Here is a 17061-nt window from a genome sequence, read left to right as displayed (position 1 = left end):
TCGTGATGTATGCAGATTCGTAAATATCAATCAAATTAGATAAACAGGACTGGCTCACGATTTCAACACTTATCTTTAATTGCTTTTAATGAATACTACTTACTATTCTCGATCACATAATAGTAAAAAGTTGGTAATTACATTACGTAAAGCACTTGAGAATGAAAACAACTGTTCGGTACTTTCTTCTCACTTTGGCCTTCGGTCGAAAGTGTCCAAAAAATTCACTGCCGCGCCTCACTAATCGATTTCATGTACTTGACATTCAAATAGCTGCACCCAAAACTATACTTTGGCGCTAAAACAATAGAGCCCAAATTAAGTTTTTCAGAAATATGGAAATTGGCGTTTTACTATGCGACACCAATCGCAGAGTTCGATCTCATTTTACTCTTTAAAATTCGAATGCGTATTCCAATGCGGTTCGAATTTCAATTTTGAACTTTCATTCCGTTCCGGTCATTTCTTTTTTTTTCATTCTTTAAGTCATCAGATCAGAAGGAAAAGGTTCGGACTTAATATAGATCCTTGGGGAACTCCCGTTGTAACGCCTATAGCAAGTATAGTAAACTATATTCTAAGGCGTATATTTCGAATTATGTACTGATTTTATATTCATAATAGGTAAGATGTTGCTAGTGCTACCTTTCTGTGATGATGTTTTTACGAATACTTTCAACTCAGAGAGTATCTCTCTCGCTGTATACTCTGTCAAATACTTTTCTCGTATCTAGAAAGGCAATGCAATACCAATGCTCAATATGTTATGTAAATCGTAATAAACTAACAAATGAATTATCTTAGAAAGCAAGTGCGCCTAATTGAGTAAATACTCGTGTACGTCAAAAAGCTAACATGTCATAACCCAGCTGAACAGATTTAGCAATTATTCCAATGCTATAGAGTTTAAACTCGAAAGTTAACATTTTAATGAATGACAATTTTACCATGTAGTTTCCTTACTGTTTTGAATGACAACATCTTTAACAAAAGGCTAGTTTGAGCTTGTTACCGTGAATGTGGGGAATTATCACATTGTGTGTGTGAACAAAAATTAGTGGAATGTGAAATTATCTATGGACTTTCACCCGATGTCGCTTTCGAGGAGGTCATTGGTACGCGCTTACGCTTAGAATCGCATTCGATTTTTAAAGGTGGTTTTCGATACAATGAATATATTGTGGACGTTACGTGCAACGTTCTTTCAAAGGCAATGAATTATCATGTTTATTGTGTACATTACGTGCAGCGATCTTGTAAAGTCAACGAATTATTATAAGGTTATATAAGGTGACTTTCGGATGTCAACTACATTACTGTCGCGGCTGCAACAACAATGTTGCAGCTTCTGTATTTGTCAATTTTCTTTGATAAAATGATTGACATTCGCCGCTGCATTAATGTCGTCATTATGTCTACGTAACGATTTTTCCAAGAAATTTGACAAAAAGCGACGGCAACAAGGATACGGATGTCGCACCACCGCAACAGTAATACAGCTGAGTTGAGATCGGAACGTTACCTTTACGAATGAATTACTTTAACAGGTACTTACGACTTAGTGATATAATTTACATACATGTATATAATTTCGATATCATTTTTTAATATTTTTTTAATTTATATACTTATTAAAATTTTAACTTATATACAAGGTGGCCAAAAAATAGTCTTCTTAATCGAACGAGCGAGCGAAGCGAAGTTCTTATATTCAACTTGGAACACACGGCTGGTTAGCGGCATTTCGATGTTCTTAAGCTGAACTATCAGAGGATAGTTTGATGGACAATAATAAGTAATAAGTAAATTCGTTCCAATTTAAATGAAATTGGGTAAACGTGTAGTTGAGAGCCTTATATTTTAGTCATTAAATTATGAGCAGCCTCAATGAAGGGGTTATAGCGCTAGAAGAGCCTAGAAGGCCATGAAGCTATATATGTAAGGAATCTTGCTATTCTGGTCATCTTATTTGCAAGAAAGTATGGTCGAGTTCCAGTGTACACCATTATAATATTGCTTTTTATTTATTTACGATATTAAAATATGTAATAATAAACGCAATACATAAAGGTATTTGACATTTGACAAAGACTACCGCTTACCACAGATACAGTTTATTTTAATATCTATTGTGAATTTTAAGAGCTCCACAGACCTTTCAATAAATCGCTAGCGGTTTTCGATCCTTTGCAGACTTAGTATTGTTTTATTCAATTGATCTATCTTTTTGGCGAACCGCGAGTTCTTAGTTCGGGGCGAACTACTAGTATCAAAGAAATCACATAATCGTCACGGGTAGAATCTTACCAGACAGACCATAAACAACTAATACTCACACATATACCCCGTTGTTAGTATTATTACACGTATTATATGCAAACCGCCGCTCTATTTCCCATAGAGCATTGTCTATGGGATGTCTATGGTAACCTAGAAGCCATTGTTGTGTGACCTTGTCTCTGGTTTGATTTATTTTGTGTGTTCCATTTATTTGTTTTGTTCTATTGTTCACCTGTTTCGACAAGTAACTTGATGAGACTTGAAAGAATATCTGCTTGTTTATGAAAACGGAAATTAAAGTCATTACATTCAAAACACAAAGGGTTTCTATTTGAATTCGTGCTGGGAATTATTTTTCCGCTTTGTTACTATAATTATTATTATTAATCACCCAATCAGTATACGTGGTGTGTATATATATGTGTTTTTATTTCAATAAAGTGTCGGTTTTCAGTTCGAGTATCTTTGCATCTTGAAGTTAAGTAGTTAAAAACTATTAAACTAGTTTGTATACTTTATATCGTTGATTCTATTGTGTTAAGGGGCCCACTGATTACCAGTTCGCCGAACGATATTGGCCTGTCAGTTATTCACAAAAGCTGACAATCGCGAATAACTGACAGCCGATATCGTCCGGCGAACTGATAATTCGTGGGCCCCTTTAATATCTAGCCACCAAATCAAAACTTGCCATGGCAAATGAAATTTTGATTTGTCATATTAAAGATTCAAAATTAAATGGAAATTGAGACCTTTTTAAAGACCTCTGGGCAGTTAAAGGTTAAACAGTTAAAAAACACCATTATCTGTTTTTGTTCAACAAAGATTTAATATTATCAATGTCATGTTCAAAAACATCAGTTTTATCAAAATAAAAGCAACTTAGAATTTCTCAAATTTTGAAAGCGAGATAGTGGACCAATTATTCCGCTTCTAAAGTTTTTCCAAGTATTAGGACCTTAGTAACCTACAATCAATTATGTCTACCACAATTTTTAGTACGTCCGCTAGTGTCGCGGTTGCACGGAGCGGGTGAGCCGGATTAACGAAAATAGTATAAGCAACGGTAACTGGCGCAGACGCATGCGACGGATTTTACTTACAATGGCACCCGCGTGCGCGTGCCTGTGCCCGTTCCGTCCACCCGCGCCATCTAGCGGACGCGCTTATGTCACTTCAATTATAGATTACCTGCTCCGCATAACGCCACATAACGATAGGAAGTGGGCGTGTGCAGTCGTGCTTATCCTTCATCTACTTGCGCCTGCGACCCTATTTCGAACGATTTCGGAATCTATTCCAATTTAAACCGTGTCCTATTTATTTAAGGTTGAATTTTGATTGATATAGGCATTTATTGTTAAAAATGGAAAATGTCATAGTGTCGTAATGGTGTGATGTCTCACGCATCTCACGATTATTCTTTGCGTTTCAACTGGGTTCTAGATTTGGTTAGAATCGTGTTTTGCGTGAACCCTAAAACTGTCAGGATACCGTCTCTAAGGTTCCCAAATAGGTCAAAGCCTTGTTTAGTATAAGTTAAGGTTTATATTACCGGTAATAGCAGTGGTGGCTGAGTGGATATGACGTTCGACTTTCAATCCGGAAGTCGGTCGCAGGTTCAAATCCTGGCACGTACCAATAAGTTTCTCGGAACTTATGTACGAAATATCATTTGATATTTACCACTAGCTTTTCGGTGAAGGAAAACATCATGACGAAACCTGCATACATCTGCGAAGAAATCAAGCAAATCCGCATTGGGATAGCATGGGGACTATAGCCCAAGCCCTCTCGCGCATAAGCGGAGGCCTGTGCCCAGCATTGGGACGTATATAGGCTGAATTATTATTATTATTTTATATTACCTACGTCGCTCCTTTGGACATCATAAATTAGATGGACTTTAAAGCCGAATTTTTTACTGGACCCTCATAGACGTGTAAATCTTCTAGTTCTTATAAGTAGCACAGGGTAGTCAGGGGATTTATCTGAACGTTTTAGATTTGAATATCAAATAAAGACGTCATAACAATAGTCATCGATAAGTTTTGCAGAGAGTAAACTATGTAAAACACTGACTTCAACTTTCACGATGTTTTCGAGGACGGCGTTGTCCCCGTCGAACGTCGGAGGTAAATAAAAAACTCAATACGAGATTAAGTCCCGTTCCTATAATTTAATAATGAGTAAATTATGTATAGCCACATTATGAAACCATCATTACACAATGATATGTTTTCATTCCCAACAAAAACAATCTTCACGGATATCTCTCAATAAAAGTTAAACCATTTTAGAATGATCCCAAAGATACTTATTAGTTTGTTTTTGTACAATTATAATCATAATCATAATCATTTATTTGCACATAAAAAGCCACTAAAAAAAAAAAAAAATTATAGCCACTTTTATAATATTACAAAGCATCAACACTATTAAGTCATAAAACCTATAACCTGTTGCGGTCACCTTTTTTCGACCTCTCGTAGTCAGTTATCTATGCCCAGGCCCGTGAGATTTAAAACTTGATCTCCTTGAAGATGACTATTTCCATACAATACATAAATAATATATTATACTAATAGATAGAACCAGTCAAGTGTGAGTTACACTACGCTACGTAGACGGCGTATTATCATAACATAAGATAATAAACACAATACGGTTGCGAAAAATAAATTTAAATAGCAATCTTGAGGCTTTTCTCTTTCTTTGAGTTTCAACTATTCGAAACCTGTTTTTTTGACTATCGCTCGATGGAAAAAAGCGCACCTCAATTCTTTTATACAATTGCTAAAAATATGAAAATTGCTTCTAAAAATACAAAGTAATATTTTTGAAAAATCTCCCGCTTTCGATGAAAGAAGCGCCTCGCGTCCTTGCGTGAAGTGAAAGACATTTGGAAAATCGCGGGGCACTTCTGGATGAGACTAGCCCAGGACCGGGATAAGTGGCCTCAGCAGTTGGTGACAGTGATCATCATCATACAGATAAAAGAAGAATTTAGACCAAAAATAAGGAACTGAGGAACTATTTATACCAATAGACATACTTGATTTCAGATTGATTTCTCTTTAGGAACATAAAAATCTATAAGTACCTATGTCATAAAATATAAAAGTTGGCGTTGAAACTCTGGGTCCATGGGGTCCCAGCTTGCACAAGTTTTTTTGCCGAAATCGCGGAACGTCTGTTTAACGTAACTGGTGACCGAAGAGCTAGCGGCTTCTTCGCACAACGTATCAGCATTACGATACAATACAACGAGGAAATGCCGCCAGTATCCTTGGTACAATGCCTCAAGATTTAAGCTAGTTATAGTAATCCTCTGTATATATCCATTATGCATAATGTTATTGTAAATTTGTAACTGGAAAAAAAATGAAAAATATTTGTTGTAATGACGTTAAGTATTATTCTGTATGTAGTTCAAAATACGTTTTTAGTAATGTAATGTATTAGGTCCTGTTGAGGACGGAACGCTAAAAACATCACATTTAATAGGTTTCGAAAATGAATCCACGTGAGAACAAATTTGCATACTCGTTTGATAATTCTTTTTATGTATTAGGTAACCATTATCTGTTTGGTTTCTTACTTATTTTTCCTATTTAAATATTTATCTATTATTATCTTCGTATTAGAATATAATACTGTATTCATTAACAGTTTCGTAATTAAAACGATTATTATCTCTAGTTCTATTTTAATAACAAGGTCGGACCAATCGATCAGACAATCTTGCAACAAATAGAAAGCCTATCTTTGTAATAAATAACTAGTATAAATACCGGTTCCGATTTGCACAATACTAGGTATTTTGTAACGAATACTAGGGGTCGGTCACGAAGTCATTTTGACAGATTAACAAGTTGTACCTATATAGGATGAATGTATTCATGTATAACCGACTTCGTAGTTCGTTCGTTTCTGTTTTTTTTCTTTGTGTGTTTCGTAAGTAGATAGCAAATTTAAATAGTTTGTTCGTGGGGATAATTTTGCACACAAAGAACCATAAAAACATTCAGTATCCGTGAAGATAAGTTTAATAGTGATGTACAAAAATTACGAAAATACTAGTAACTTCGTTAGACTATTAGCAATGGCGGAATACCGGCTTAGTGATCCATAAAACTCATAACCCATACTTACTGATTGCACATTCTCTCTTAAGTAAAACTGGTTGCACAGTGAATATCCTTTGCTATATAACTCTGACTGCTTAGCATTATTAACATTTGTATCAATTACTCTGAAAATATATTTCTGTTTTAAAATATTGATTGTGAGATCCTTCGTCTATTGTATTGTATTGTAATACGGGCGATTTTCCGCAACTCGACGACTGGTGCCTATTTTGCATAACAGGGGTTGGGTTAATTTCCGCAAATTTCCCTTAAACTCAGAATTTTTAAATTTGGTACGAAGCAACTTCTTATAGCACAGATAAAGGAAAAATTACGAAAACCGTAAGTTTTTAGTTACATCATATAATAAAAATATTTTTAATAATTGATTGTCGTAATGGGTGAACTTACTTATATACCTACAGGTTTGTACGGAACCCTCGGTGCGCGAGTTGACTCGCACTTGGCCGGTTTTTGATTGGGCCAAGTTTAACCTTCTAAGGTTTTGGTTGTAGTCTGTCCTTGCATATATATTCTTCTTTCCCTGTGATTTTATTCATGGCATTTGCTTTAGATTAAAATATGTAAAAATCTATACAATAATTACAATTTTGTGTTATCCTCGTTTTAAAGAAAATTAATGCTTCGGACCACAGTTTTCACGGTTTCGTAGTCACTGAGAAACCCTTACCGATAGTTTCGCAATGTCTGTCTGTCCGTCCGTCCGCGGCTTTGCTCCGTGACGGTTGGTGCTAGAAAGCTGAAATTTTGCATGAATACATAAATCATGCATGGCAATAGAATGGTAAAATAAAAAGTGCAAAAAATTTTTTTAGGGTACCTCCCATACAAAATGATTTTTTTGTTGTTTTTTGCTTTGACACGATAGCGTGGGGTATTGTTGGATAGGACTTTCAAAACCATAGGGGTCTCCAAAAATTTTTTTTTTTTAAAAGATTGATTAATATTTGCGGAATGAAAAAATATGTGCCCCCCCCCCCCCTAACTTTTCAACCATGGGTCCGAAAAAAAAGAAAAAAAAATCGTGAAACAAAAGGTTAGTAAATACTTTCAATGAAAACTATAGCGAACATGATCGGTCCAGAGTTATTGCAAAAAATCGTCTCTTCTTAGTAAAAAGACGATCAAAGCACTGCGAAGGTACTCTCTTATGCTTATAATGTACATGATACTTATGTTTATACTAATGAATAGCCCCCGTTTGGCCTGTTCTGACAGAATGGTAACTACGAAACCCTACACGGAGCATGGCTCGACATGCTCTTGGCCGATTTTCCTTTATTGAATAGTACTTTATAAAATATAAGTAATATCTTCGCAAACTCTACAGCACCAGCCTTAAAACGCATAAGATTGCAAGTGCATTGACTCTGGGGTCCCACTGACATAGTTACCGTCTCCCTCGCACTCCGGCTCGACGCGAATAGTTGTCTCGCTCTGGCGCGTAACTTTTTACACGACACTTTTCCCGCCTTATATGTGGAGGACCAGTTTTGCAATAGGGTTAGGAATTGAGTTAAAATTCCGTTAGGAAATAGACCAGTATTTAAAAAAGGTTAAATTAACGATTAGTGGCTTAGGTATATCCAATTAAAAAAGTTAAAAAAAAAATCTCCATTTGCCATATCTATATTTTGTGCAATAAAATTATAATAAATATCACTTTTTCAAATTGTTGCACATAGTTGAGATCAATACTTACCACTTACACCACTTACCACTTTGTACCTAAGATGCATTACTTACCTACCTAACATTTATAGTGTAAAAAGTAATGGAATAAACGTATTTGTAAATGCGTCTCTGGTTTATAAGGCAAAAAAGCATGCGTATTTTGACAAAAATGGCTAAGCAAATGAAGATTGTATCTACATTTATAATGGACGTCTCCATTCGTATTGCAATTCGAATAAGTAAACAATTTTCGGGTCCAAAAAGTAAAATTCAATTCAATGGCTGAATTAACATTCTCATAGGTCAAAAGGCTAGAAGATGAAATCTTAATGGAGAAAAATCGCTTAAATCTGCGTATAGAATAAACCACACAAAATAAATATCTACAAAATGCACAAGTTGAATAACCAGATGTTATAAACTTATGAATGATCTTTCTATCTACAAAACGATTCAACTTTTTGCCGACCATTGTCGGAATACCGATTACAAGCCAACGAAAGTTTTCTAAAAAAAAACAAGATCTTACTTTCGTCGAGCGACAATATAAAAGTGAAATTCAAAAAGTAAAAAGCGAACCTATCAAAGAACCGCGTATTTTTACCCGATAAGTATCTATAAAATACTCGCGTATCTCCCATCTTCCCATACGGAACGCAAGTCATCTGATTTCAAATTTGGAACAAACAAATTTAAACATTCATTAACCCCATTCGATTATCGTTCTTGAGTCATTGTATTACAGTTAAAACTCCTGTAATTTCTTAATAGGTGTGAATGTTATTCTGGTTTTTGAAAGGAGAGCGTGCGAAATAATTACAGTTTTGACAGTAGCATTGCGGGGAAGCGAATGCCGTTTTTATCTTTGTTGTTGTAAAGGCTATGTTTGTTTGGATGGTTTGGTCGGTAGTTTTAATTATGTAGGCCCTAATTATTGTCTCTGTAATTGCTCGGAAGCGAGCGGGAAGTGGTGCGCAACGTTCTAGGCTTTGTTACGTTTTCTAGGGCATTCACCTGGGACCTTATCAATAAGGAAGTAGATGCACTGTGTCATTCAAAAGACTTGTCTCACGATATTTGTCGACAAATATCCTTAATTTATAAGATGCTATAATGAAAGACTATTGAATAGAGGACAGCGATTTGCTAGCCAGATCAGAAAGCCTGGAAATCTGCTATCTGGAATTATGTGGTCCACGTAGGAGGTCACGACCCTCAGCACTGAGGAGAACGAAGCAAGAAGGAGGAGGAACAGAACATAAAATACAATCGTACATCGAAAGGAATAATGTCAGGTTGACAGAATGCCGACGAATAGTCACGTGGCTCATTCCATACATTATTCAAGTTTTGATTGCTGTCTATTAACGATTGTCATCTTGCAATTAATGCATTGGGTGCTTTCTGGCACAAACAAAAGAAACATTTTATATGGGAGGTACTTAAAAAAAAATTGTGGATTTTGTTTTGTTGCAGTTTTCTAGCACTAACGATAGCGTGGACATGGACATGGCGAAACTTGGAAGGGTTCCTAGTTGATTACGGGACCCAAAAAAGAGATCGCTCCTACTAAATTACTTACTAATCATCTTCTTACTCTTAAAAGGAACTTTGTTTTTAGTTTACGCTTCACGGTCTTAAAACCATCTGCCGAACATTTTTTTGGCTGGTTTGGTTTGGGAGAATAATTGGGAACTCGTGAGAAAATTAAATTTCAAGTGAAACCAGAGACATGTCAGTCGCTTCGCTTGATCCTATTTCTATGAGTGAAACTGAAAAACCCCATAACTGACAGGTTTATATTTAGAAAAGATCATGGTTAACATTAGTTATAGTCATCGTGCTCGTATTTTTTCTGATGAGTGTCTACAAAATATTCCTTTTCGGATATTTTTTAGTTTGCTCTTTTATAGTTTATTATTACATTATAAACACGAATAACAAAAACAAAGTACGTTTTGTCCAATATGCTCGGAAATGTTCTTATTGTCGCAAAATTAGTATGGGAAATGGGAAAAGTTATCACGGTATTGTTTTTTACTTTTTAAAAACAAGTATCCACTAAGAAAAACGGAAACGGCCAATTAATATAGCCGCGGGCTGCGTCTACACGACCCGGTCAGTATCATTTCAAGCGATAGGATAGGGTTGTGTAATGCCGTCGTATATGATCGTGCGAATACTGCTTAATAAAATCAAAGACTATTATATAACTTTTATATATTTTTAAGGATCTCATGCGTGCAAATACAGCTTATATTGAATGAGTGAATATTGAATGGCACTGAATGGCAGAATAGTTGTGCCTTTAACTTTTTTTAAATCATTAAATAGGGAAATTGTTTTGATGTTTTTGATGTGAAGGTTCCATTTGAGTGCTTGTTGATGCTTAAATTATGATTATTTTAAGTGATTTCCTCGCATGTTTGGAGAAAAGCACTATATTATATGCCTGGGCAGGAACAGCAATTGGGGATTCGTCTGTTTTGTCGGACGACGCGAAGCGAAAATCGAAACTCGTCCACGAATTGCCCTTTCCCGGTCTCTGCAATAATGTACTATTACGTAGACTGGAAACTTTCTTCCACCGAGCAGTGGGACACCGAAATATTCTCAAAATCCTTAATGACCACAAACCTTAACCTTAAGCTTAGATAATAAATTAACATGGAAATATCAAATTGACCATATATGTAAGAAACTTAGTACATTTTCATATGCCCTCCATCATCTTAGGAAAGTAGTTAACAAATCTGCTGTCATAACTTCCTATCACGCTTACGTCACCTCAACTTTAAGATACGGGCTAATTTTCTGGGGAAACTCAACAGACAGAGATTTAGTATTTAAAAGCCAAAAAAAATGTATACGATCCGTATGTGGTTTAAACATAACTGACTCATGTAAAGCTTTATTTACTGAATTCAGAATATTAACTCTTCCATCGCTTTATATATATGAAACAGCATTGTATGTGAAAAGCAATATAAGTCAATATACAAAATTTAATAGTGCACGTAAAATTGACAACATAAAAAATAAACTATATAAAACAGCTCTTCTCTCTAAAAGTATATTTGGAATGGAACCCCGAATTTATAATAATTTACCCGAAAGCATACGGAAACTACAGGACATCCATATATTCAAAAAAGAAGTTTTCAAATTCCTAGTAAATAAAGCATATTACTCCATAAAAGAATATCTAGATGATTATGACATAAATAGTAATTATAACCATGACTAATGATATATTTTAATTGTATTGAATTTTGAACTGTATTTTAATTGTATTTTAATTTAATTGTAATGTCATACTCATTTTAATTGTTTTATTTTATAAGCTACAGCATTGTGCAATTTTTAATTAGATTTTCGTTTCTTCTGACATTTGTATGCCGACCGGCGAAACATAGTGTTCAAAATGTATACCTAAGACCTATTTATACCTATGTTTTACAAATAAAGCATTCTGATTATTCTGATTCTGATTAACCCAACCCGTCATCCATACTAAACTCGACCTGTACCTACATAGTCCTAGTAAAAAAGTAGCGCACGCCTTTAACGCACGTGCCATGTCAGTAGTCCATCCGATGTCCACTTCGTTAAAGCGACGTATGGGAGTACAAATATAACGGCAGTTACGACGTTTTGTCGCGTGCGCAGGGGCGGCGTGTGCTTCCGTCGTAACTGTGCCGGTGAAAACGTTCCTGTTGCGTTTCGCGTATGGGCGGGCTAGTGGCCTACTGTTCCATAGAATAGTTGACCAGAAGACACATTGAATATTAACAGTTCCGCTATTTAGATACCTACTGATATATAACGCCCAACGAATGCACCCCAATAGTTGACCAGAACACATGTCTGAATATGCACCACAAATCGTTGAAGTAGGATTTGAACTTGAAAAACATTTTTTTCAAATAGTTATTGAACTTCATTCCCGTATGAGGTGAAAATGGGGTTAAATGACTACTTGCAAAGTCGAACGGGACGAAGTGGTGGACGGCGTTCCGATATTTAAATAATCAGATATTTACGCATATTATGTGTCTGCGAAAACTGACAACTGTGCTATAACCGCGAAAATCGAAGTTCGCAAATTGCGGACATCTTTCTCTGTCGGTCTAATTGCGCCTTCATTGGAGTAAAAGAGTAAGATGAAGATTTTCATGAGAAGTCCTCTGTTCATGAAAATCAAGGCGAAACTTCGCGAAGACACATTGACAGTACAGCAATTAATGATGATCATATTTGCAATGCACTTCTGGGCATGGAATTTCTTATGAATTTTGTCATAATTATAGTTCAGCGGCAGCGTTGGAACAACAAAGATTAGTAATTAAAATAATAATGGGGTATTGGAATTGGCAGTTTGTGGGAATCATAACGCTGATCAACATGGTCGTTAATACATTTTCTTGTTTTTACAAGCTTTTATTTAAATTTCAACTATGTGTGTTTGTACGGGTTAAATCTTGCAAGATAAATTTGACCCACTTCCCGGTTTCTGATGAAGCTGAAAATTTGCATACATATGTATGTAAGTCGGGTGACAAAGCAATATTATGGTACCATCGAGCTGATCTGATGATGGAGACAGGAGGTAGCCATTGTAACTCTAAGATAAAACAACGCAACCTAATTGTGTTTGAGGTTCTTAGAATTGTCTCTATGGGTATTAATTAGTTGCCTGTGGAAAAAAAAGTACAGTCAGCGATAAAAGCTTGTACCAAAAATGAATTTTTTGCCAAAAACTTATTAAAATTATTAAGTAATCAGAGATGAACGTTCTACAAGTCTTAGTTATTTCCTGTATCTGAATATTGCGTGTAAATGGTTTTAATAACAATGAACGAAGATGATGAAGGAATTTCAAACTGAAACGAGGACAAAACGGTGGAGTATTTCAGTAACAGTTTTTTAACTGTATCTCTACAGAAGATTATCAACAAAATTCCTTACATAACCTCGGAAACACGAGATTTGCAGTTACGTGCTAACTGTTCCAAACTGTGCCTACGCGTACGCTTAGATAACACCGGATAATCGTGTGAAAAAAAATGCCCATCTCTCTTTGAGAAAAGGGAGTAACTGACAAGCAAACTATAATCGTAAATACCTTCTGTTATTGCAAGCGATTGTTTTGTTTCGAGACTGCGCGAAATTCTCAGGGTTTGGTAAGGTTGAAATTGGGGTACAATTGGCTTGCTGGATTTGTGCAATAGTGTCATGTTTCGTATTACGATGTGAAGTTGGAATGGTAGAAGGTAGTGAAATGTGGAGGGGCATTGCACAGAAATGTCTACTTTATCGGAGCGCAGTGCAGCTACCTTATAAGCTGCAGAAATCAGTATTATATACCTACCGTTGAATTTAATCTTTTAGCCGCCACGTCAATGAAGTAATAATCTGTCATCAACGCCACATCAAAAAATACACGTATACAAACTTGACCAAAACCGCGACTTGATATGAAGTCGTGGCGTGTGGGGCAAGAAATGCACTCTGACTTTATATCCAGTCAATGAAGGCGAAAAGGTTAAAGCTATCAAACGTTATCGGCCTGTCATTTATTCGCAAAAGCTGACAATCGCGAATAACTGACGGGCCGATATCGTCCGGCGAACTGGTAATCAGTGGGTCCCTTTATGTACGAGTATAACCTATCTATAGTTATATAATACCATACACGAGCAGTTCTAGGGACTTTCCAGAAAAGTATCGGGTACGGGGTACGTAACACTATTTTTAGCACTTCTGACAATACTAAGAAGCCGCTATTTGGCATGATAATGTTTGATTTGATAGCTTTAACTTTTCGTCCGGCGGACTGGTAATCAGTGGACCCTTTAAGGAGCACAAAAATTACTTCCATATTTATTTCTATACCTACGAAGAAATTTCTTATTTTGGATTAATTTTCCCATTCCATTCATCTTTGTCATACTTGTTGTTAAACATAAGCTTGTGGTTTTCTCTTTCGGTGTTGTCCCAGCGCTGCGGTACTCTACCGCTCCCTCTGTGGCCGGTGTCCGCTGTGGGCCTCCATACAAGGACTCGTCTTGTCCAGTGATAATTTTATACGCTTTAATGGATACATTTGATTGCTGATTGCTACGCTCAATTGCTGCAGTCAAATGGCTGACAAAGAATTGTCAGTTACTTACCTGCCAATTTACACTTAGTTACTTTACTTACCCGATTCAAGTAACTTAATCGAGCCACTTATGACCGTTTATTGATTTACGTCAATTGATCTGATTAGCGACCTTGAATCTACTTTCAAAAGGCTACAATAATCTTCGTACAGTTAGTGCGTTTGTACTGGGATCTGCAACTGGGTTAATATGGTTGCGCAATTGAACATTGGACCAGTTTGATCACCTTGTGTCAGTTAAAGGGGATGGTAGTCAAATGTTTGTTTTTTTTACAAGTGTTGCGATTTATTTAACGTGCTGATATCGTAAAGTGGGATCGCAAGTTCTGTTGCATACGATAAGCCTGTAGATCTAATTTACAATTCACAATCTTGATATCTATGCTGCAAAAAATAAACCTGTAGATCTGGCCCCTGTCGTCCACGGTCACGTCGCTGACAATTGTCGCCTGACATTGACTGTTCGTTGTATTTTTTCCGTGCGAAGGCGTCACATTCGCATCATGATAAAAAATAGTAAACATGCCCAAAAGGAAGAAGGATTCCGACGAATTCATCTTAAAAAAGTTAAGAGTACATTGCCGGTCCAATAAATAAACATTGACGCTACGTACCGTCGTTACTCGTTACCGACTCGGAAATGTGCTACAGGATATTGTCAGCGTGATGTGTCAATTGTCAAGTTGGTGAAATCGGCGCCTGCTATATTATTCACAATACATGTTTAAGTAAAGTACGATAAGCACTAATTTGATTTAAACTGCAGCTTTAATGATAATCACTGAGCTATTATTATTTGCAAATGCAATTCTGAGTATGCCTAGGGAGTCATAAATACGGGATCTCGACTTTTATTTATTTATTTATGACTTGTCTTTCAATTTTGACTTATTGTATATAACACTTAACACTTAAATTCGTGACAATGACTACCATACTTCGGACTGGAGGACAAAGTACCGGACTAACTATAGATGCATAATATATAATGAACTAGAAAACCGCCCCGGCTTCGCACGGCTTACACAAATTACAAATTATACATCTAAACCTTCAGAATTACTCTATTGATTTGTGAAAACCGTATGAAAATCCGTTCAGTAGTTTTTGAGTTTATCGCGAACATACATACACACAGACCGACGCAGCGGGGGACTTTATTTATAAGGTGTAGTGATATGTGGTGGGAAAATGTAGTAACATTCCTGTATGTTGAATACTAAATTTCCAAACCAATTAGAAAAATAAAGGCGAACAGGCTTAACACATTGACTTACTTCGCCTAGTGACTCATGAGTCACAAAAGTTTATTGACGCCTAAAGTTACGTGGTCATAATACTGGTTACTGGTCTCCTATATGACGTGTCCTAGAGGCCATTATTGCAATAGTGTAAGACAATGATAGCCGTGATTATATACCTAACCTTTCAATCCGTGATATCACGCTGCGAATAGAAATGTCAGATCACTATCTACATGATGATGACCTAAAAATCACGGAACTTCACAGCCAAATTATTCTTACATCTTTGTAGTAGTTGCTTGTTTAATCAGCCAGATCAGATGCAATGTGAACAATCCGAATGACAGGAAGGCTCTTAATACGAAATTAGTATCTTAAATAATAATTATTTTCAGTTCTGTCGACAGACATTCAATCATTATGTACATTTAGAACTACTTGAATGAAACTTGACTTGAACTGAAATATTTTATTATACTATTTTTTTATCACTTAAAGTATTTTATTTATAATAACAATATAAATCATGGATATTTAAAGAGGATGGCTTAAATCTAAAATGGGCCCTTGAGGCATTGTACCAAGGAGGCTGGCGGCATGATACGTTGCGAGGAAGCCGCTAGCTCTTCCGTCACCAGTTACGTCACCCGACGCTCTTCACGATTTCTGCAACAACCTTGTGTGCGCTGGGAACCCATGGACCTATACTTATTTAGTTTTTATGAAAATCGTGTCATTAATGGAATACATCCCATCCGTCTGTTTAACTGGCTACTGAAAAATCGGCTTTTAGTATATTGATTAATTTTTGTAGACTACAATAGATACATACACAGTGGACACAGACACATTGGATACATATAGTCGTTCGTTTCAAGTGTTTCTTCACTAAGGGACACAGTACGGGTATTAAACATAACTATAAACCTAAATAATTAACATTTAACTATTGGTCTTCTCGGAATTCAGTTGCAAAAATAAGAAAAGAAATTAATTTGACTATGGAATGCTTTTCAACTTGAAGTGTTACTTTTTGTTACAGATATTAATAAAGAAGAATCAATAGAAGCAACTAGGATAAAAAGGGAAGGCGTCTCAGAAAACAGGGGTGAGTACTTCAACAATTACTATACGCTACATGTCTTCTGTAAAAAATATCTTTGCTTTGATATTTCTGCGATTTGCCGCTAGTCTGACTAGTGTGTAACAATCTGCGGTGGCAGCATGGTTCAATTTTTATCACTTGTCACTATGCCCGTCACTTTCACGCTTACATACTTGTTAGAACGTGACAGGCATGGTGACAAATGATAAAGAGCCGACCGTCTTAGCCCTACTGGTCTGATCTTAAACTTACCTTTTGCCTTTTTCTCTTGTTAATTTTATATTTTTCGTTTCATTTCTATACTTAACCTATAGTAAAGCATCCGTAGGTAGGTTGTGTGTAAATTTGTTTGATTGTGTTGACGTTGATTATGATTAAGTATAGCAATTGTAGCATCATTGGTTTCTATTTGATTATCAATTTAAGCATCATCAACGTCAATGA

At 36.0% G+C, this 17061-nt stretch overlaps 1 protein-coding gene across 1 annotated transcript in view; it reads left to right on the top strand.

The window, feature by feature from the left end:
* The window catches only part of LOC133530686 (mucin-2-like), a 128170-nt gene that overhangs the window by 103523 nt on the left and 7586 nt on the right, over positions 1-17061 (top strand). The window contains exon 2 of the mRNA XM_061868705.1: positions 16555-16620. Coding sequence (XP_061724689.1) covers positions 16555-16620 — 66 coding nt within the window. The remainder of the gene's footprint in view (positions 1-16554; positions 16621-17061) is intronic.

The sequence above is a fragment of the Cydia pomonella genome, chromosome 23 (assembly GCF_033807575.1).
Source record: "Cydia pomonella isolate Wapato2018A chromosome 23, ilCydPomo1, whole genome shotgun sequence".
NCBI lineage: Eukaryota > Metazoa > Arthropoda > Insecta > Lepidoptera > Tortricidae > Cydia > Cydia pomonella.
This window is presented reverse-complemented; position numbering and strand designations above follow the sequence as displayed.